Source organism: Mauremys reevesii, linkage group 1 (assembly GCF_016161935.1).
Source record: "Mauremys reevesii isolate NIE-2019 linkage group 1, ASM1616193v1, whole genome shotgun sequence".
Lineage (NCBI taxonomy): Eukaryota > Metazoa > Chordata > Testudines > Geoemydidae > Mauremys > Mauremys reevesii.
In genome coordinates this window covers 338750589-338773241 of record NC_052623.1, presented here as the reverse complement: position 1 = coordinate 338773241, position 22653 = coordinate 338750589, and the positions used below count along the sequence as shown (strand labels likewise).

Here is a 22653-nt window from a genome sequence, read left to right as displayed (position 1 = left end):
TTGTGAATGTTTAGAACAGGGGTGGGGAACCAATGGACCGCAGGCGGGCTACAGCCTGCTGCTTCATTTCATGCAGCCTGCCACACTTGTCCAGGCTGCAAGCCAGAAGCCCTGAGCCTTGGTGCCTCCTACCCTCCCACCCCCTGTGGGGCTGGAGACACAAGCACCAGCTCACTCCGCTGCAGGGGTTGCCAGGATGTTAAAAGTCCAGTCAGGTCTGTGCAGCTCCTGGAAGTGACTCACATGTCTCTGCGACCCTCAGGAGCAGGGGCAATCAAAGAAGCTCCGTGTGCTGCCCCTGCCCCCAGCACCGGCTCTGCAGCTCCCATTGGCCAGGAACCTCGGCCAATGGGCGCTGCGGGGGCAGCGTGTACCACCCAGAGCCAGTTGGCCCCTCCACCTAGGGCTGAACATGGCCACTTCTTCTGGGAGCAGCGCAGAGCCAGGGGAGGCAGGGACCCTGCCTTAGCCCCACTGCACCGCCAACCGGGAGCCACCTGAGGTAAGCGTTGCCTGGCTGGAGCCTGCACTCCAAACTCCCTCCTGTTCCCCGACCCCTTGCCCCAGGTCAGAACCCCCTCACCCTAAGACCCTCCCAGGCCCTGCACCACCACCCACACCTCAACCCCCTGTCCTAGCCTGAAGACCCCTCCCGCACTCTGAACACCTCATTTCTGGCCCCACCCCAGAGCCTAGGGAAGCCCTGAGCTTCTGCGTCCTCCCGCGGGTCAATGGCCCCTGATATAAAAAAGGTTCCCCACCTCTGGTTTAGAACCACTATTCAGAGTGGCCACCAGAGGCAGGTCTACACGTGGCTGGGAGTGAGCATCCCAGGCTGGGCAGACAGATTTGCACTAACATCACTCGAGCTAGCCTACTAAAACTAGCAGTGCGGACAGTGCAGCTCTGCCAGAGACCCGGGCTAGCGACCCATGCACAGAACCAGGGGGTCAGGTGGGCTTGAGAGCCTGAGCTGCCGCCCAAGACGCAGCATCAACAGAGCTATTTTTACTGCACTAGCTTGAATGGAACTAGCATGAGTCTGTCTACCCAGGCTGGGAGGCTCTCCCAGCTGCAGTATAGGCATAAGCAGGGGCGGCTCCAGGCCCCAGCATGCCAAGTGCGTGCTTGGGGCGGCATGCCGTGGGGGGGCGCTCTGCTGGTTGCCGGGAGGGTGGCAGGCAGCCAGCCAGCCTTCGGCGGCATGCCTGCGGAGGGTCCGCTGGTCCCACGGCTTCGGTGGAGCCTGCAGGACCAGCGGACCGTCCACAGGCACGCCTGCGGGAGGTCCACGGGAGCCGCGGGACCGGCGACTGGCAGAGTGCCCCCCACTGCATGCCGCCATGCTTGGGGTGGCGAAATGTCTAGAGCCGCCCCTGGGGATAAATCAAGGGGCATATAGTAAAGAGGTAAGAATCCATGTAAACAGGAAATAAAGACAGTCCTGCATTTACCCTGATTAGTGTCCTGGCTGTCTGCCATTTCCACAGGGTAGGGCCCCTAGAGGCAGTGAAATCTGGGTAGAATGTCTGAGCTGAAATTTGCTATTGCCATGTTTTTGTTAAGAAAGCTGAACTGCAGGAATGGTGACTTTTTGATTCCACATATTGTGTGGACTTTGTTTTAGAGCAGGCTGTGATAAGCACCTGCCCACAGGCCCTTATCTAGGAGATAATGGTGGAGTTAGAGGTCAAACTACTAAGTGCATCTGGTTTGGGATTTATTATCCACGAAATATTGGAGTAAAAACAAAAACATTTGAAATGGAAATAAATATGTTTAGTGAAAGGGAAGAACTGCCACGGAGTTAAATCCTGCAGGCAAACCTCTTACTGACTTCAGTAAAGGCTGCAGGGTTTGCTCCAGAGGGCAGAAACATGTGAAGCACTGGCATTATTCAGGCTTCTATTCACGGCTTTGTCTGCATACCTCAGGCCAGACCATCAAGATATAATTCAGCTGTTCTTGGCAAGGCTTGTTTAATGGTGTTAATTTGTGGAGCCAAAACTTTCCCATTTTATTCATGTCGAAGTCCCATTTGCTTTAATAGAATTTGTTTGGGGTGAACTGTATAGGTTCCTGGTGATTGCATGATGTGGATACAAGTCAATAAGAAGTTAGTTTGTGGTTGTTTTATTCACCATAGTTGTGAAGTGTCAGATCTCGACCCTCAGCAAGTGAAAGGGCAATTTGCTTTGTTAAACCATTGCTTCCTTAATCCCAGCAATAAAAGTTTAAGACAAATTAATTGAACCTGGATGTATATCAAATTACATCTCCCAGAGCCACCGTGAACCTCTAAATGCCACAGGGATTAACTCAGAGCTAGGATAGGTAGTGGTACTGCCAGTGTCCTCCTACCGGATCTAAGCCCAGTGTGAAAAGCTTTGAAATATGGATCTATGATTCCATTCTCAAAAGCAACTTTGTAAAAATAGCAGTAGAGCTGGACAGAAAGCGATCATTCTATTTTCTGAAAAAAATGTTGGTTTCAAAATTTGTTTTTATTCCATTTTGGAATTAAACAGAGATGCACATTTTTCATTTAAAAAAAATCACAGATACCCCAAAACAGCAGAGCTGGCTAGAGACCCCCACACAGCCAGTAATGCAGTGGGTACACCTGGGGTGTACAAGACCTACGGTCACATTCCTACTCTGAATCATAAAGAGTAGGGACTTGACCCTAGAGCTCTCACATCCCAGCTGAGTGCTCTAAACCACCAGAATGGTTATTCTGCATTCCCTCTATTTTCTGAATGTTCTGTCCTGAACCTGAGAAACTTTCCTGAAGAAATTTTCATCAAAACTGGTTTGATGGTGATGATGATGCACAAGGAAGAAGGAATCCATCTTGAGTCAGGCTCAGTATGAGTGTGCAGGACTAGCTGTATCTTTTCAATGGGGCCACTGGTGCTTGGGGCGGCAATCTGCAAGGAGCGGCAGTCCTTGTTGTTTTGCCCCCAAGCAGCACGCCGAATTGCCGCTGCGGATGGCGGGGGCAGTCCGTGTGCCCTTAGGGTGGCAGGCGCGTTTCCGTGGCGGCGGCAATTCGGCATCAGCTTCTATGTTTAGCTGTCTGCGGCGCTTCAGCTAAACATAGAAGCTGCCGCCAAATTGCCGCTGTCACGGAAATGCACCTGCCGCCCTAAGGGCACACGGACTGCCCCCGCCGTCCGCAGCGGCAATTTGGTGCGCTGCTTGGGGCAGCGAAAACTGTAGAGCCGGCCCTGCTTTTCAATTTTCAACTGTGCATATTAGATTTAGAATACTAATGAAAATGGAACCCTACAGTACCCTGTAATTCAGCCTGAGTCTCTTTTAATCAGAGAAGCTGAAGAATGAAAAATTCAAGCATCTGAAACAAATTATCACAAAAAAATAAAACAGAAAGAAGCTAAAGAGGATCACATTTAAAAATCACAAGTTAAGAATTTATACATATGCATCATTGCCACAAAACTCATGTAGACATTTGCAAAGATATGTTTGTCGCAAAAGTAATCTCAAAAATATATTTATATCAAGTAAATGAATGTACAATAATGTTAGCAACATAAATACTCCAAGTGTAGAAAAAACGGAAGGAGATTAAAAGAATGTTCTGGTCTAATCCAAAAAAAATACTTAATGTCCAGAAATCTGAGTATCTCTCAAGATTATATCAGTGATACATAGTTTATAAGTGGAGCACAGGATCAGGTCCAAGAGGTGAATATAGCTGGACCGCATGGTAATAGTGACCATAATTTAATTAAATTTAACATCCCTGTGGTGGGGAAAACTCCACAGCAGCCCAACACTGTAGCATTTAATTTCAGAAAGGGGAACTACACAAAAATGAGGAGGTTAGTGAAACAGAAATTAAAAGGTACAGTACCAAAAGTAAAATCCCTGCAAGCTGAGTGGAAACTTTTTTAAAGACACCATAATAGAGGCTCAATTTAAATGTATACCCCAAATTAAAAAACATAGTAAGAGAACCAAAAAAGAGCCACCGTGGTTAAACAACAACATAAAAAAAAGCAGTGAGAGGCAAAAAGGCATCCTTTAAAAAAATGGAAGATGAAACCTAATGAGGGAAATAGAAAAGAGCATAAACTCTGAAGTGTAAAAATATAATTAGAAAGACCAAAAAAGAATTTAAAGAAAAGCTAGTCAAAGACTCCAGAAGTAATAGCAACATTTTTTTCTAATACATCAGAAGCAGAAAGCCTGCTAAACAACCAGTGGGGCCACTGGACAATGGAGATGCTAAAGGAGCACTCAAAGACGATAAAGCCATTGCAGAGAAACTAAATGAATTCTTTGCATCGGTCTTCACTGTTGAGGACGTGAGGAAGATTCCCAAACCTGAGCCATTCTTTTTGGGTGACAAATCTGAGGAACTGTCCCAAATTGAGGTGTCATTAGAGGAGGGTTGGAACAAATTGATAAACTAAACAGTAATAAGTCTCCAGAACCTGATGGTATTCACCCAAGAGTTCTGAAGGAACAAAAATGTGAAAATGCAGGACTACTAACTGTCATCTGTCACCTATCACTTAAATCAGCTGCTGTACCAAATGACTGGAAGATAGCTAATGTGATGCCAATTTTTAAAAAGGGCTCCAGAGGTGATCCTGGCAACTACAGGCCAGTAAGCCTCACTTCAGTACTGGGCAAATTGGTTAAAAATATCATAAAGAACAAAATTGTCAGACACATAGATGAACATAATTTGTTGGGAAATAGTCAACATGTTTTTTGTAAAGGGAAATCATGCCTCACCAATCTACTAGAATTCTTTGAGGGAGTCAACAAGCATGTGGACAAAGGAGATCTAGTGGATATAATGTATTTAGATTTTCAGAAAGCCCTTCACAAGGTCCCTCACCAAAGGCTCTTAAGTAAAATAAGTAGTCATGGGATAAGAGGGAAGGTTCTCTCATGCATTGGTAACTGGTTAAAAGATAGGAAATGGGCAGGGATGGTGTCCCTAGCCTCTGTTTGCCAGAAGCTGGGACTGGATGACAGGGCATGGATCACTTGATGATAACCTGTCTGTTCATTCCCTTTGGAGCACCTGCCATTGGCCACTGTCAGGGGACACAATACTGGGCTTGATGGATCTCTGGTCTGACCCAGTATGGCCATTCTTATGTTCTTATGTAATTACATGTTCCTCCAAGTTTCAATAAAATGTTTGTGAAAATGTTTGTTGCATGATTTCTATCTCCTAAAATGTTGATAGGTAAAATTAAATACTTAGTGAGACACACCAGTGTTTTTAGCTATTGTGTGGCTTCTCTCTGCATCCGAACAAAACTAGGTACTAGAACTGGTTGTGTAATCCCAGTGAAGCAGTCTTTTTTTGGTTGGAATTTGCCGATTCATCAATTGATTTTGATGAAGTTCCTCTGGAAGTCAACAAGGGGTCCAGTGGTAACCTGCCTGGCTTCCTGCCAGCTCACTCACCTGTCTCCTTGGCAGCTGCTTGGTGGGCTGCTGGGGAAGTTGATCTTCCAGGGCCTGCTGTTTCCAGGCCATGCAAACCATCCCAAAGCCAGGGACCCTAGAGCTTCATCCCCTTCCATGGAAAATTTTGAAATTTTTAATTTTTGTTTCAAATTGGAATGAAATCAAAGTTTCAAAATAGCAAAATCCTCCACAAAATGGAATATGTTTCTCCACCCAGCTCTATTAGGCACCATTTCCCTTGTTCTGCTCACAGCCCTGCTAGTACGTAAGGCCCTGATAATGCAAGGAGGCAGACACAGTTGGACTCCAGTAGACTTTGAAGGGGCTCTTTGCAGGCACAGGGGTCAGCCAGAAGGCATTTCATTGCAGGATCAGAACCTAACATCACTGAGAATACTCCTACTAGCTAGAGCTAAGTGAGTGGCTACATTGTTGCCGAATTGTTGCCATATGTGAAAAAAAAGAGATTCAGAGATTAGTAAGCAGTTGAGCATTAACAAACAAAGGAAATAAAGTAACAGTAAAAAAAAATACTAGCTTCCAAAACTGCATGGGCCAGATCCTCAATCTTGCAAAGATTTATGCACATGCTAAACTTTAGCCACTGGGATAAAGTCCCATTGACTGCAGTAGGATTAGGGCCAACTGGTGTATTTCTATTACAGTCAGTGGAGCGATGCAGATTTACACCAACTGTGCATGTCGCTCACTTCCAATGAAGATTCAAATGTGGGAGAGCACAAGGACTTGAACCAAGGTCCCCACATTCCTTGTAAATATTTTAACCATCGAGCTAAATAGAGTCTCTTTCTCAATTTCTCCTGTTGAAGTTGTTCCACAGTGACTAAATATTCATGAAGCCAGAGCGAGGTTCAGAAAGAAAGATGGTGAAAGCTCACTATTTTCTGCAAACTAGATTTTTTGTTTTCTGGACAGTCCTATCTACAACATATGTTGCCAGATTCTCTGTTAGCTATACACAGAGCAGTTTAATTGTAAATTATTTGATCAGAAAATTCAGCTGTAATATAACGTTTGACAAATTGGAGAACTGGTCTGAAATCAAGATGAAATTCAATAAAGACGAGCAAAGTACTACACTTAGGAAAAATCAAATGCACAAATACAAAATGGGGAATAACTGATAAGGCAATGCTGAGAAGGATATGGGGGTTATAGCAGATCACCAGCTGAATTGGGGCAAACAATGTGATACATTGTGTATCATACAGTTGTGAAAAAGGCGAATATTCTTGGGTGTACTAACAGTACTGTCGTTTGTAAAACATGAGAGGTAATTGTCCCTCTCTACTCAGCACTGCTAAGGCCCCAGCTGGTGTACTGTGTCCATTTTTTGAGTGCCACACTTGAAGAAAGATGTAGGCAAACTAGAGAGAGTCCAGAGAAGAGCAACAAAAATAAGAAAAGATTTAGAAAATCTGACCTATGTGGAAAAGTTAAAAAAAATGGCCACGTTTAGTTTAAGAGAAGAAGACTGACGGGGGACCTGATAAAAGTTCTCAGATATGTTAAGGGCTGTTATAAAGAGGAGGGTGATCAATTGTTCTCCATGTCCTACCTTCAGTGGACATGGAGTAATTGGCCTAATTTCCAGCCAGGGAGATTCATTTAGCTGTTAGACAAAGTTTCTCACTCTATGGATAGTTAAGATCTGGAATAGGCTTGGAAGTTCCCTTGGAAGTTGTAGAGTCCCCATCACTGGAGGTTTTAAAGAACAGGTTGGACAAACACCTGTCAGGGATGGTTTAGTTATACTTGGTCCTGCCTCAGAGCAGGGGGCTGGACTAGATGACCTCTCAAGGTCCAGCCCTATATTTCTGATTCTATTTCTTAACCACTTACCCCTCATGCTAAACATGAAATAGAGGGAGAATAGAAGAAAAACAAACTTAACTTATGTTGAAATACTAAAAGCTATTTTTGGCATATGCAATTTTCTAAAAACTTGGATCAGCCTGAATTCACGTTCTCAGTAAAGAAAAGACCTCAGGTCTAATTGCAGTATTGTGCAAATTTTCTCAACACTGAAAAAAGATATTCCCAACCAAAGTTCTAAGACTTAAAATAACCCCAAATCATATGAGATTTAAAGGAGACCATAACTTGTACCTTTCTTATTTTCCTGTCAACAAGGTAATCTCCAAGTGGTATGAGGGCACCTCCAAATACAGCCAGTACTCCACCAATGATAGCCCCCGTGAGTAGCCCACAGTTTCTGCTACAGCCCATGCTGCTTCTTTTTCAGTGTGTACGTTGGTAGCTTGTTTCTAAGCTTCAGGTCCTTGTATAACTGTGTGGTCCCGATGCATCAACCGATCTTACCAACAGAAACTGCTAATACAACAGGAGAGAGAGAAAAATCATTATCAAGAGCTCAAAGTCCAAAGTACATGATGGGACACAAATAGGAAGATAAGTTTTAACATACTAAAACTAGCCCCCTCTATCTATGAGGTCTTGGCAGGAAAAAAGTTATTTCTAGATTCCCTGGAACTTTAACTATTTGTTGCATGAAGTTATCTTGACAGTCCTACTGCTCTGCAACACTGGGAACTTTTTTTCATTTTTATTTTAATTTCATCCAACCAAATCCTTCCATCATTGTTCAGTCAAAACTCCTACCACAGTGTTGAGACTGCAATGAGAGTTTGGACCGAGTAGGGACTAAAGAATTTGGACCATAGGATTAGCCACACTGGATCAGACCACTGAGGAATCTGCTCTGGAATCCTGCCTCTGTCAGTGGCCAGTTGCAGGTAGTGAAAAAGAAAGGCAATGTTTTAAAGTACATAATAATGTCTCTAGCAAATTGTCCATACCACATCTCTGTGACTCCAAAAAGCTGTAAGTTTGTGCCCTGATTAGCTACATCTTGACTGAATCCTTCACTTTTCATGCAGAAAATATCTACTATGCATAAAACAATCTAAAATAAACTTTGAATGAGCCAAACTCTGCCCTGTCCTTAGGTAAATTAATGAAGATATGAGTTAGCACTAATTCTGCTTAACCTGACAGCTTTGCTCCCTATGTAGCTGAATTGACTTCAACGTTGTCTGGATGTACAGCAGTATAAATAAGGCTATTTGAACCAGGGCAAATGGCAAACATGCATGTGTATCTAAGAGCAGATGTGTGTCCATAGGACCTTTTTCCTTAGGCTTAATTTCTCCTCTCACTTACATTGGTGTAAATCAGGAGCAATTCTACTGAAGTCAGTGATATAATGCCAGCATAAAACATGAATTTGTCAGAATTGCTGAATTAGGAGTTACAAAAATTAATAATTTCAGTGATTCCTGCAAAAAGTAAGAGTCAGGACATTGATATGCTTAAAAAAACCTTCAGTGAAAATAGATTCTTCTAAAACACAGAGGGCCAGGTCTTCAGCTGGTGTAAGTATAGCTCCACTGAAAGAATGCAGATTTGCATTTGCTGCAAGTCAGGCTTAGGAGGTGCACAAACAGAAGATTCCTTGAGAACCCAGCAAAAGTAACGTTAAAGCCTCATAAGCAGCATGTGGCTGTTGAAATAGTTCATCTGGTGTCTTTGCATTTTAAAACCATCTAATGTTCTTAACCATAATGCATTTGTAAGCGTTTGTGCAGTGTCCCAAGTCCCTAGACGTGTGCATGTGCCGACAGGGGAGCAGGGCGGTACTTTAGAAATAAAGGGGTATATACGTCAGTTTTTACTCTGGGCATTCTTTCCACTCTGCTGATTAATTGTTCGCCCCAGTTCCTTCTCTCAGAGTTTCTTCACTTCCATCTGCCCTTCCGGCTCTTTTCCCCCCACCTGTTCTCCTTTCATCTATCCCTCTTGTGTGAAGGGTGGGCAGGCAATATCTTTCTGTTTCTCTAATTTCTTGCCACTGAAAGCCTTCTGAACCATAGAACTAACATGACATATGTCACCATCCCATTGTTCACTCTGCTTTTATATTATGTCCTGTCCCCCACAACCATTGTCTGTCTTGTCTATTTAGACTGTAAGTTGGTCAGGGCAGGGGCTGGCTGTTACTATGTACTGTTTGTACAGTGTTTAGAACAAGGGGGCCCTGATATCAGTTTACGTTACCCCGAGGGGTAACGATATGATAACATTAATAATAATTAAATCATATGTTATTACTGTGCCTTTGAAGAATACTCCCGGATGTTGATTCAGGGAAGAACTTAAGCACATGCTTCCATCCATCCATATTTATGACAGAATTGAAGCACATGCTTAATTTGACCACTGACTTCAGTGGCATTTAGCACGAGCTTGAAGTTAAGCAAATGTGCATGTGCTGCTCTAAATAAGCATGCCAGGGCCTTGGAGATGTCAGCAGGAGTTCTACCTGCAGAATGATATCATATGATGGGTGCTCATGTACCACCAGGGAGGGTGTGTTCTAAATACCTGCACAGATCAAATAGAATGAGATTAGATACCACAAATGCTGTGATAACGAGGTAAAGAGCAGACCATGTGATATATTTAATGTGATGCACCTCCTCTGCATTCGCCCACTAATCCATCTGTGCCAGGGTTAATTTTAACATTCCAAACATCTGAGCAGCTTCATACAGCTGCCATTTTAGAAAATCTGCCTGCTAGAAAAATGTTTCCTTTGTCTCTCCCTGACCTCCAACCCTCTCATTATAGTGCCTGCGTATGCAGTGTAGGATGTGCATTATTCAATCTTCAATCCATGGCAGGTTTAAGATATGATTACATGCATTAAACCATGACCATTCAGTGCTAGAAACAGGAAGGTACCTAATTTTCAAATGGGACCTGATCCTTGCTTTTAGCAGGTGCTAGCACAGTTTAGGGTCTGGCCAATCTTGACAAGTATGTGTACAAAAATATGGCTCCACAAGGCAGGGGCGGATCCAGGCATCAGCACGCCAAGCGCGTGCTTGGGGCGGCAAGCCACGGGGGGCGCTCTGCCGGTCGCCGCAAGGGCAGCAGGCAGGTTGCCTTCAGTGGCATGCCTGCGGAGGGTCCGCTGGTCCTGCAGCTTCGGCAGACCTCCCACAGGCAGGCCACTGAATCCGCGGGACTGGGGACCTCCCGCAGGCAAGCCGCCAAAGGGAGCCTGTCTGCTGTGCTTGGGGCGGCAAAATACCTAAAGCCGCCCCTGCCACAAAGTGTGGTGAGCCACTATGCAGGATTGGGCCCTAAGGCTGCATTTGGTGCCAGATACAGTAGAACACAGGAGAAAAAAAAGTGGGTTAGTTCTTAATTTATACTAGTTTCAGAGCTCTCACCTGAGACCTCAGGGTAAGAGCAAAACTGCTCTTTCCTGCATGTTGCAAGTTGCTGCCTCTACTACCTTGTGTTGTATTCTTAACAGTTTCTGTTAATATGATGTGAATTATTTAGGCTATATTAATTTTAAAGCAGTTGTTTTCTTTTAGGGTTAGGTAAACATATGTGATCAAACATCTAGGAACAAAGAATGCTTGCCATACCCACTGAATGGGGGACTATATCCTGGGAAGCAGAGACTATCAAAAGGATTTTAGGGGCCATAGTGGACATACATTAGCTCCCACTGCAACTCTATGGCATACAATCTTAGATGTATAAACTATAGAGTAGCAAGAAGGAGTAAGGTGGCAGTTTTATCTCTGTACATGGCATTGGCAAGACTGATATGAGAGCACTGTGTCCAGTTCTGGTGTCTTTTTCAGAAGGATGTTTACACGTTGGTGATGGTACAGAGAAGAGCCACAGTAATGATTTGTGGAATGGGAAAAAAATGTATAGTAAGAGATTTAAGGAGCGTTGTTTAGTTTGTCAACAAGGAGAGTGAGAGTTGACTTGCTAATAGTGTATAAATACACTATACAGGGAGAAAATACCAAGTTACTAAAAGGGTCTTTAGTTTAACAGAGGAAGGCATAAGAAGAGCCAATGGCTCTAAACTCAAGTTAGTAATAAGGCACAAAGTTTTAACAGTGAGGGTGATTAACCACTGGAACGAACTACCAAGGGAAGTGGAGGATTCTCCATCTCTTGATTTCTTCAAATCAAGATTGGATGCTTTTCTGGAAGATATGATTTAGTGAAACACAAGCTATTGGCCTCAGAACAGGGGGAACCGGGTTAATTTAGAGCTCTGCAGAGAACAAAAAGTCCGTATTGCAAAGATGTCAAGATTTTGACATTTGGCTTTGTTCTCAACCGGAATTAAATCCTAATATTATAAAATTATGAAGGAAACTTAAAAAATATATCATCTTGTTTCAAGTTTGACTTTAGTTATTTGCATTATAGCATAATCTATAATGTGGTGTTCCAAAACTGTTACATTTTAACATTGTCTGAACTTCCAATTGGTATTTCACTTTCAACAGAACTGCATATCCAAACAGAATATTGTTCCATCAAAGTTTTTCTGACCAGTTCTAGTGAAATTCTTTGGCCTCTGTTATACAGGAGGTCAGACTAGGTGATCTAAAATTACTTTCTGGCCTTAAAAAATCTATGCACTTATGAAAGTAGCAAACTCGATTTGGCAATTGGTAATAACTTTTGTCATAATTCCCTACTTTTGTAACTGTAAAGCATTCACCACTTTTCTACCAAATACAATGCAATAACTGTCTAGACGCATCCCAAGTTATGCAATTCAGAAATCTTGAGTAATGGCTAATTACTGTCAGATAACTACAAGGTTACTGACAACATTCAATCACAGATAGAAATAAGTATGTAACCCTTAGCTATCATCATTTTATAGCTAAATAACATATGGAGATAAAAATATTACATAACAATTGATAAAACAAGTTCCAGTTCAGTGCACTCCAGTTCAGTGCACTCCATCCCTATGTTATATGTATTATGAAAACCAGAATATCATATATGGTGCCATGAAACACCATTAACAAACTGATTTTAGCATTAGCAACACTATCCAACAGTAATCCCCTTCTACAATGCTGGGCATGAAGATAATTTAAGTCTTTTTACTTGTTGCTGTCTATGAAGTTGATCTTTAAAATCCCCTTTATGTTTATGAGAACAGCTTAAAACATCTTTTCAAACCCCTGGGGAGACACTGAATGGGGGCGGGGACAAAGAAAAGTCCTTAAAACTTTGTTCATGGGTTTCATTTAGTCAGGCTATTCATGTGTTACGAATGCATGTTTAAAGGAACACTGCCTAATCAAGTATAGCCCAAAATAATAATTAAAAAAAGCCTTTACAAAAACCTAAGAACTGTATCAGCCTTTTCCTAGGATGTTCTTTACATTCTCTCAGACAGTGGTTTTTAAACAAATAAGCACCGCCTGACAATTTTTAGCAACCCAGACATTGGAGCTCTATGTTCCTGAAAGCAAACTGATATCCCCACAGAGGAACATTCAGGAGGTGTTGCTGGGGGTCAGGCCACCCCCCCATGGGGGGCGGGGAGGGAGCAACACCAAGTTCCACTCCTGGCCCCGTCCCTGCACGCACTGGGCCCCTGGCACCAGCCGAAGCTCTGCTCCTGCCCCCACCCCCAGCTGTGGCCCCAGCCTTGGCACTTTTGCCCCTGTCCGCATCCCCCCCTCCTGGAACTGTGGTCCCACTCTTGGCCCCAGTGGGAGTGCAGACAAGGTAAGGAGGAGTGGGGACTACTGCTTTATGGTCATTGTCCCAGCAGAGGGAAATACAAATAGGAAACAAATAGCATGAATAGTGAAAAGTTACATGGATTCAGAAACATCTCAGTGTTAATAATAAACAGTTCTGACAACCTCACATATTCAAAAAGTATGAATCATGTCTTAAAAATCACGCTGTTTAAAACATTTACATTAGGAGTTATTTTCATTTGCCTTCTCTTCTTTGATCCTTTGGTGTGCATTAAAGTCACGTTTTCAAGCTTTCTCCACAACTGAGGGCTACAATCTTAGTTAAAAAAATCAAAGCTCTGATTCCCACATAGTCACGTGACAAGGAACTGGAGCTTTAATAAAACCACCAAATATCACAACACTTGCAATAAAATGAGGAAAGTTTGCAACCCTGAATATATGTTATTAACAGGGAAGAAAAAAATCTTGTTTTAATACATGATTAATTTGACAGTGTCATTTAAATAAGTGTAACTTTTCAAAATCTGCTCTACCTCCCGCCCCCTCCTCCCAAGTTACAAGTCAATATCCTGGGGATCTCTTCTCCCACTAAACCAAGGACTGTATAAGTGGAGATTATTACATTTCCATCATATGACTTACCTTGAAAGAGAGTGAGTTGATTTTCAGCTAAATACACCAGGATTCAGCCTATGACTTTCACTGTTACCAGGAGATGAGCATCTAAATCCCCACACTGAAAACACAACTCCCAAACTTGTGGGAGGCTTTATATATTCCAGAATATGTCACTTCCCTGAATATTATCATTTGCTAGAAGGAAAGTGATGTAGTAATTCTGTATGGGATCTATTTTTACAGTCTGACTAAAACCCATCACCTATATCTGGTGGTAAAATACTCAACAGCTGCATTTTTTGTCAACTTCTGATCCAAGTAAGGCAGGGGCCAGGGAGATAAAGGGGAACTCATTTATTTGCGGGTCATCTGTTCTGCTTCTTGTCCCATTTGCCAGATTAAAAGGATTGAGTTGAGTAATAATAATAACAAATTCCATACTCATTATTTTTAAAAAACATTCTTAGGATGTCATTGTTTTATTATACAAACACTGTGTTTTCATTGCAGTCACTGGGCTATCATAACGCCAGACAAGTTATAACTAAAATGGAATCACAAGAGGTACTGTCACGGGTGGAGTTAGAATAATAGAACCATAGGGCTAGAAGAAACCGCAGGGGTCATCTAGTCTAACCCCCTGACAAGATGCAGGATTTGTTGTGTCTAAACCATACAAGACACATGGCTATCCAGCCTCCTCTTGAAAACCTCCAGTGAAGGCGCTTCCACAACCTCCCTAGGCAGTCTGTTCCATTGTCCTACTGTTCTTATGGTTAGGAAGTTTTCTTTCCTGAGATTCAATCTAAATCTGCTTTGCTGTAATTTGAACCCGTTGCTTCTTGTCCTGCACTCTGTGGCAAAAGAGAACAACTTTTCCCCATCTTTTTTATGGCAGCCTTTCCAGTAGCTGAAGACCGCTATCATAAACCCTCTTAATCTCTTCTTTTCCATATTAAACATTCCCAGTTCCTTCAGCCTATGCTCATACGGCTTGCATTCCACCCCTTTGATCATTTTGTCGCTCACATCTGGATCCTTTCCAGTTTCTCTACACCCTTTCTATGCATTGGTGACCAAGCTGGACACAGCACTTCAGCTGAGACCTAACCAGCACCAAATGGAGTGGTACTATCACCTCCCGTGACTTGCATGCTATGCCTCTCTTAAAGCAATTTAAAATTGCATTTGCTTTTTTTTTTTTTGGCAACAGCATCACATTTTGCTGACTCATGTTAAGATTGTGATCTACCACAAATCCCAGATCCTTCTCAGCAGTGCTGCTGCTAAACCAGTTTTCCTCCATTCTGTATTGGTGCATTTTCTTCCCTAAGTGTAGCACCTTATATTTGTCTTTGCTGAATTTAATTTTGTTGTCTATAGCCCAGTTGTCCAATTCATTATGATCACTCTTAATTTTAGCTCTATCCTCCAGAGTGTTGGCAAGCCAACTAGCTTTGTGCCATCTGCAAACTTGATCAGTATGCTCTCTAGTCCTACATCCGGGTCATTCATAAAAATGTTATACACTGGTCCCAGAACAGATTCCTATGGAACCCTGCCTCCATTCTGACATCATTCCATTAATAGTTACTCATTGTTTGCCGTTGTTTAACTAATTATATATCCACTTAATGTTAGTTCTGTCAAGCCCACATTTCTTCAGCTTACATATCAGAATGTCATGTGGGACTGTGTCAAAAACCGTGCTAAAGTCCAGGTATATTATGTCCACCTCATTCCCACCAAACCAGTTACCCAGTCAAAGAAGGAAACCAAGTGGTTTGGCGTGATTTTTTCTTGATAAATCCATGCTTGCTGCTAGTGATCACCCCTTCACCCTCCAGGTATTTACAAATTTCAAGTTTTATACACTGCTCTAGTAGCTTCCCAGGTAGTGAAGTCAGGCTGACTGGTCTATAGTTCCCTGGCTGCTCTCCCCTCTTTTTAAATATTGTAAATATTATTGCCAGTGACTCTGAGATGTCTTCAGCAAATTCCTTCAGTACCTTCAGGTGAACAGCATCCGGCCCCGCTGATTTGAGTTCAAATTAGTCAGAAGAGCGCTGATGTGTTCTTTACTTATCCTTATCTTCATCCTTTCCCCTTATTATATTGAACTAACAGGAAACAGGCTATTATTTCTAGGGACAGTTTTGTGTCAGAGTTCAACAAGTTGGGTGCTTTCTTTCCCACTGCAGTCTCTTTCTTGTGCACTGAAACCTAAGCAAAGTAGTATCACAAACTCTCTTTAACAACAAGCGTCGTAGTTCAAGATCATCATAATCTGTCAATTAGAGCACAACATGCATCAAAACCCAATTGTTTCACATTTTGACCACTTTCCATGTGTCCCAGCTGTTTCTGTCGCATAGTGGCAGGTTTTAAGGTTGAGAGATATGAAAAGGGACACCATTTTGTGATCTGTATTTGCTAATGATTTTTTTTTCCTGGATAGGGGGTTAAAAGGGCAGAGAGCTAGAGCTGGGCCCTCTTCAAATGAGAAAGAGCGAGAGAGAATATATGACTGGGGTCCTTTGAAAGCACCTTCCAATACAGTTCCTGTATAAGACTTGTTTTCAGTGGGTCGTCACCAGCTGTTTACTCCCAGCATGCTGCTCAGTTTCACATCCTGGATGGGTGCACCAAATACCATTCCATCTGCCCATCCAAGTATAGAGCCAAATCCAACTGGAGGTGTTTTGCAGGGTTGAGAAAAGTGAGATAAATGATGCCGCCAAGGCAACATTCCCTTTTCCACACACTAATTATTTCTATTGCTGCATCTCTCCATGTGTCCTTCAGGTCTCCACCTCTGGAGGCACAGCCATCTCCCCAGTCACGCTGCACTGAGTTCCTCACTGCAACCGCCCATCGCTAACTCCTCTGCAGAGAATTAATGGCTGGGTTCCCTCCCTCTCCCCAGGGAACTATCCTCTGGCAAGCCACCATACCCACTAGCATAGCTTCTAATTTGTACTATTCGTGAGGAGAGAGAAGTCCAGTCTGCCTTTGTTGGCTCATAAAAATGTAAGAAGCGAATAGTGGTCTAGATAAGCTACATAGCCCCCAGCCCAGAAAAAAGAAATATGTGAAAGTGAGGTCGTGAGTAGAGAAGTGGTGACAGACAGGATAGCCATGCACATCAGTTGGGTATAAGCCTTATAGAAAGTCATGGGGAGAGTTAATATAGCCCAAGGCCCCTCCATGCTAAGTTCATTTGTAGGGAATCCCAGAGAAGACAGCAGCTGGAGGGAAGTCAGGGCAACATGGCTCCAGTGAAACCACACTGTTAGAAAGCCTGTGGGAAGCCAGGGGTTCTCCAGGGCTAGCGTGGGGTTCCAGGCCTCCTGTAGATCTCCTGGGATCTGATCGCTCTGAAATGCCACCCATATGACTCCAAAATAGTCTGTGACAGGACTGCTATGGAGTTTCCCCCCTTCCATGCCCTCTTCCCATGGATATTTCAAGTACATGGTGACTTGGGCTCTGAAGAGGAGACAGTGCCCTACAGCTTAATGCTTTATTATGCAAAGGAGGATTTTTCCCATCTCCACCTTGCACGAGTCAACAACATCTTCTTCCTCACGCATACATTGAAAAATGAAAAAGGAAAGTTTCCTGTTTGTTTTGTTTTCCCTTTGCAAAGATGCTTTGCTTTTGCAAACAAAACAAGGTACAAGAACCCAAGTCACAAGAGGAAAGAAGACTAGAATAAATAAAAAAAACCCTTGCCCTGTGAAACACTGTCTTGGCAGCAGATGAAGTCCCCAAGGGCATACAACAGGTTAAGAGCAATATGTGAAGAAGTATTGTAGATAAAGAGACATTTCAAACTATGCAGGACAGACCACAAGGAAATATACTGTCAGGGACAACCCTGCCCTGTAAAGGGATGGAGCAGCTGATCTAATAGGTGTGTAATAACTCTGATTTCCATGATTTTTTGTGAAAGACATGAGCCAGATACTTAGCTGGTATAAATCAGAGTAGCTTTCTTATGGTCAATGGAATTACACTGATTTACGTAAACTGAGGAACGGTCCCTATCTCTTTACATCAAACCATTGACATATTTCTGTATCATAACTGTCAATTATGCCTTGAGTTGTTCCAAAAAGTAATAATAGAATAGAGAAAAACCTACACCACTGACTATTTTCCTAGCACTAAAAATGATTAAAGGGTGCTGTAAGTCATGGTTAAACAATGTAACAAAATAACTAGAGATAGTTATTTTACATTGTTAACTACAATTCACTGCTGTTGTAAGATCTTTACAGACATAAAAATCATTCTCTTAATTAATACTGGGTTGTTAAAAAGAATGAGATGATGAAAACATCCCAAGTTATTATGAATTTGATGTTTTTCCGATAGTGTGCTCTCTTAGCAATCTCAATGAATTAGGAAGACAAAAGAAGAAAACTATTATCTATACATCTGTCCACAGTTTAAGGTACCTATTGTGCTAACTCTAATGACTCTTTTGGTTGTGTTCTCTAGGCTGAACCTGGGACATTAAAAAAAACCCACTAATTGTTTACATAATCATCTTCATCAAATATACACCTCTACCCTGATATAACATGACCTGATATTACATGAATTCGGATATAACGCGGTAAAGCAGCGCTCCGGCGGGTTGGGCTGTGCACTCCAGTGGATCAAAGCAAGTGTGATAAATGTGGTTTCACTTATAACGCGGTAAGATTTTTTGGCTCTTGAGGACAGCGTTACATCAGGGTAAAGGTGTACTAATAAACTAAAATATAATAATGTATGTAATGTACAACCCAGTATTTATACTGTTTGGCAGTAGATCATAATTACTTAAGTTTTGCACACACACACATACTATATGTAGTATACACCCATATATGAATACATATAGGTGTAGCTATGGTATACACTACAGTTAGGGTTGCCAACATTGTATTTTTTTAACACCTCCACTTAGCACTTAATAATTAGTACTCATCTACAGTTGCCAGAGATATTTCTTGCTGCTTTTGCAGTACTCAGCAACTCCAGATCTTGTTGTACAGAGATGAAGAAATCTTTGCAGGACAGAGTCAGGAGGGGGTCTGTGTGGCAGGGGAAGTGGACAGGGCTCTGTGCAGGTGGCCTCTTCTGCCAGGACTAGACTCCCTACCCTTCTTGCTCCCCATTGCTGCAGCTTCCACCAACCAGCATTTATGCTCCTCTGCTGGGGACGTTGGCAGAGAATCTGTGAGCAGGGAGGCTACACCCCCTGGCCCTTCAGCACAGCCCAGGGCACAGAGCCTTGTCCACTCGTCCTGCCAGACAGAGCCTGCGCAGGGCAAGCAGACAGGGCTTCACTCAAGGGCTGCAGAGGGCCCTGTCCAGCTGGGGAACAGTACTCGCAGGTGCATCTTTCCATTCCCCTCCTGATCCCATCCCTTCAGTGCTGCACAGGGAAAGCAGACGGGACCACACTCATGGGCCAGGGTTAGGAGGGGAGTGGAAAGATGCACCAGTGAGTACTGGCCCCCTCTTGTTGAAAGAGGGGGTAAAGGTGTCCCACACTGATTTAGTAGGGGACAGGCAATTTTCTATTTAAATAAGGGACACCCCTTGTAATATGGGACTGTTGGCAATCCTAACTACAGTATACATGCACACACACTTATGATATGCAGCAAAATAATGTATGTACACTGGGGTGTATATATGATATACACATTCTATACATATACACATATATAACTTTAGTAATTATAACATATAGAAAAATTTTATTCATTAACATGTAACTCATTTAAGTAGCACTGCATACAAATGTGTTTTATTATTTCCTAAACTTTGCCTTAGCAAATGTGCAACTCATAGAGAGCTAACCAGACAAGAAACATGAGGTGAATAACTTTTGCTGAAGATGCCATTAAATATAGAAGTGCATTTTCTGGCAACACGGTCCATTGACAGCTATTCCCAAACGAACCGACATATGGACAAGTGGCATGCTCTGAAACTGTACTTAACGTATCAAGGTACAGACATACCTGTATGGTGAGACAGCTGCTCTCAATACCCGGGTCAGCAGAAAGGGATTGTTGCAAAAGAGCCTGCAAAGTTAGCTCCTTATTCACAAAGAAATCTGGTTACTGTAGCAACCCTACAACAACCCAGGCTGGCTAGTCCTCTAAGAGTCAGTTGATCTTCCATCAGCCACAAAGAAAGAAAAGCAAGTTGCAGAGAACTTTTAAACCCTCTGGTGACGAAGCTGTCTCATGAGAGATGGCAACATAAGAACCCTTGTGGCCAAAGTTAACCCGTTTTCCCACTTCTCCTTCACATAAAGCACCAGCCTACAGAAACCCTTTCCACACCAGCTCCTGCAGCTGATCTCTTTCCCTAGTGCAATAGCTGAGCTCAGAAGCAATGTATCAGGTATATATTGGACAATCCAGGAGAACAGGTTTAATTGAGAAAGAAACCTTGGTTATGATACTTAGCACTTCTGTGGTGCTTCCTCTCCAAAGCTCTTTGCAAACAGAAACTCATCCTAACTAATCCTCACAACATCACTGGAGTTAGGGAGAGAGGTATCATTATTAAATTTCTACAGCACCACAGGAATTCTTATAGCTATGTATAAAGCACAGTGACAGGCCAGGGGTCCGCTAGGAGAATGTGGGCTCATGCATGTGAATCTAGAGGAGGGTTACACTTAGGGGCTGATCAAAACCCACTCAGGCTAATGGAAGTCCTCGGTGGGCTTTGGATTGGGACATGATTGGCTAGAAGAAGAAAACATAGGCCAACATATCAGTGCTATCCATTCTGTCTCTCTGGGCCCAACTCACTGGCTAGGCCTCTACCACAAGCACTGAGCTTCTCCAGCATTCGGCCAGTCACAGACTGGCACTCCAGGTCTAGGGCCCCTGCCTCACTCCACTCCCCCGGGACCGTGATGATGAGCAGACTGAGCAGCTCCTAAACTCCAAGCCTTATGGCATTAGGATAAAACTTGTTCAGAGAGAGAATCCTAGCCCCAAGGCAGGGAGAGAATGGGGGGAATAAAACTGCTCCCCAGCTATCCCAGGAAACTTCTACTTCCCCAGGAGCATGATGAGCGCCTCATCCCACTTCCGATGAGCTTTCCCCCTCATCACTGACTCTTAGAGCTAGTCAGAAGATAGGGGCAAGGAAAGAGACAAAACATATTAATAGAATTTGATTTCCATTTGCCTAGAGGTTTTCACTGGTGTTGAAATTCTCCAACCAGCTCTACTTACTTTGAAGCTGTTGCTCATCGTCTGGCCTCCTTGGGATCCAGTTGGCCAGCTCCCTGCCTGAGCCTCACCTGGCCTCCCAGCAGCTTCCTGCCATGCTTCTCCTCTTCCTTCCCCGAAGCCCTCCAGCTCACTCTCTTCCCACCCAACAGAGTCCTCCAGATTCTCAGCCTCCAGTCCCCCCAGCTCCCCTTCCCACCCTGAAATCTTCCTAGTCACTCCTTCATCCAGTGTCTCCCCTTCCCACTGTTCCCCTCCCTCACCACCATATCCTGTAGCCTATCCTCTATTTCCACCAGATCCCAGCCTCACAGCCCTCCCCTCATTCACTCTGCTCCCTCTCCCAGTCACTGCCCTTCCCTCAAATATACCTCCACATCTTCCTTCTTTCTCCACCCAGCCTTAACTCCCTTCCCAGCCTTAACTCCCTGTCTCTCAAATAAGGCTGTCTAACCCTTTCCCATTTCTAATCACCCTCCTCAACCCTGGTCCTTCCCCCCCAGACCCCTTAGGAGAGGAGAGGCTGCTGGTGCTCCCATATCCACTGATTTTTTTTCTGCCCGAGGGTAGTTCAGCACCTTGCAGTCGGCCTCACAGGAAAGACTGAGACAGATCTGACCAGACAAGGAAGTGTGGATAGGAAAGGCAGAGAGTCAGTCACTTCCTGGTCACTCACCCGCCGAGCTGCCAGGAGAGGGCAGACTCTAGTGGTTTCTGTAATTGAGCAGGGGGGGCGGGAGTGTGAAGTAGCTCAAGGTCCACCAGATGTGGGAATAGCAATGAGGCAAAGATAGACACACAGGGGTGTTTTGCAGCCTTTGGAATGACCAAGACACTTCTGTCCCCTCTGCCCGTGGCACAGTTGGAAGCATCACCCCCCCCCCCACACACACCCGTGTTTTCAATAGAAAAATTAACAAGGTTTTCTTTTAAGTTTAGCATTTAAAAATAATAAAAGTGCATAGTGAAGAGATTGCAGAATTATAAACAGCCCATTCCAGACATGGAGGGGGTGTGTCCTGCTTGTGGTGCTGCATGCATCACTCCCTGTAATTACGCCCATGCACCCAACACACGCCTCTCCTTTCTGTACAAATAGGCACTTAGGCTTTCAAGAGGATATTGGAAAAGCTGCAGCAGGACAATCCCAAGCCGCCTTGGGCAGGGACAACAGCAAGATCACATAGCACAGGGCAACAACTATGCAAAAGCCAGTTCCCCACAGCTTCTGGGAACAGCTTCTTATACTGTGCATTCCAGTCTGATGTTGCCAGCCAGCCATATGCCAGTTTTTCTTTCTTTCACTGTAGCTCCCTTCAGCTGCCACATGCTAACACAAAGTTCCAGACTGTCTGCCTTCTCCCACAGGAGAAGTCTTGGCTCTGCCTGAGCATCAGGTTTGAAATATCTGGAATTGAAGGTTCAGATTGTCAACTCGGCCCTTCACCTCACAGAGAAACATTGAATGCCATTCAATAAGAACAAATTTAAAGTACTCCACTTAGGAAGAAACAATCAATTGCACACATACAAAATGGGAAATAACTGCCTTGAAAGGAGTAACGCAGAAAGGGATGTGGGGCTTGTAGTGGATCAGAAGCTAAATATGAGTCAATAGAGTAATATTGTTGCAAAAAAGTAAACATCATTCTGGGATGTATGATCAGGAGTGTTGTAAGCAAGACACGAGAAGTCATTCTTCTGCTCTACTCCAG

The 22653-nt window shown here is 43.5% G+C and overlaps 1 protein-coding gene across 7 annotated transcripts in view; it reads right to left on the bottom strand.

Annotated features, from left to right (window-relative positions):
• The window catches only part of CD36 (CD36 molecule), a 70959-nt gene that overhangs the window by 28734 nt on the left and 19572 nt on the right, over positions 1–22653 (bottom strand). The window contains exons 1-2 of one of the 7 annotated variants that reach the window (XM_039521664.1): positions 20942–21081; positions 7591–7812 (exon numbers count right to left, since the gene is read on the bottom strand). In XM_039521664.1, coding sequence (XP_039377598.1) covers positions 7591–7710 — 120 coding nt within the window. In that variant the 5' untranslated portion in view covers positions 7711–7812; positions 20942–21081. Of the gene's footprint in view, positions 1–7590; positions 7816–13703; positions 13824–19705; positions 19861–20941; positions 21082–22653 lie in introns of those variants that run through there. The other 6 variants (XM_039521727.1, XM_039521467.1, XM_039521521.1 and 3 more) reach the window with 6 other exon arrangements.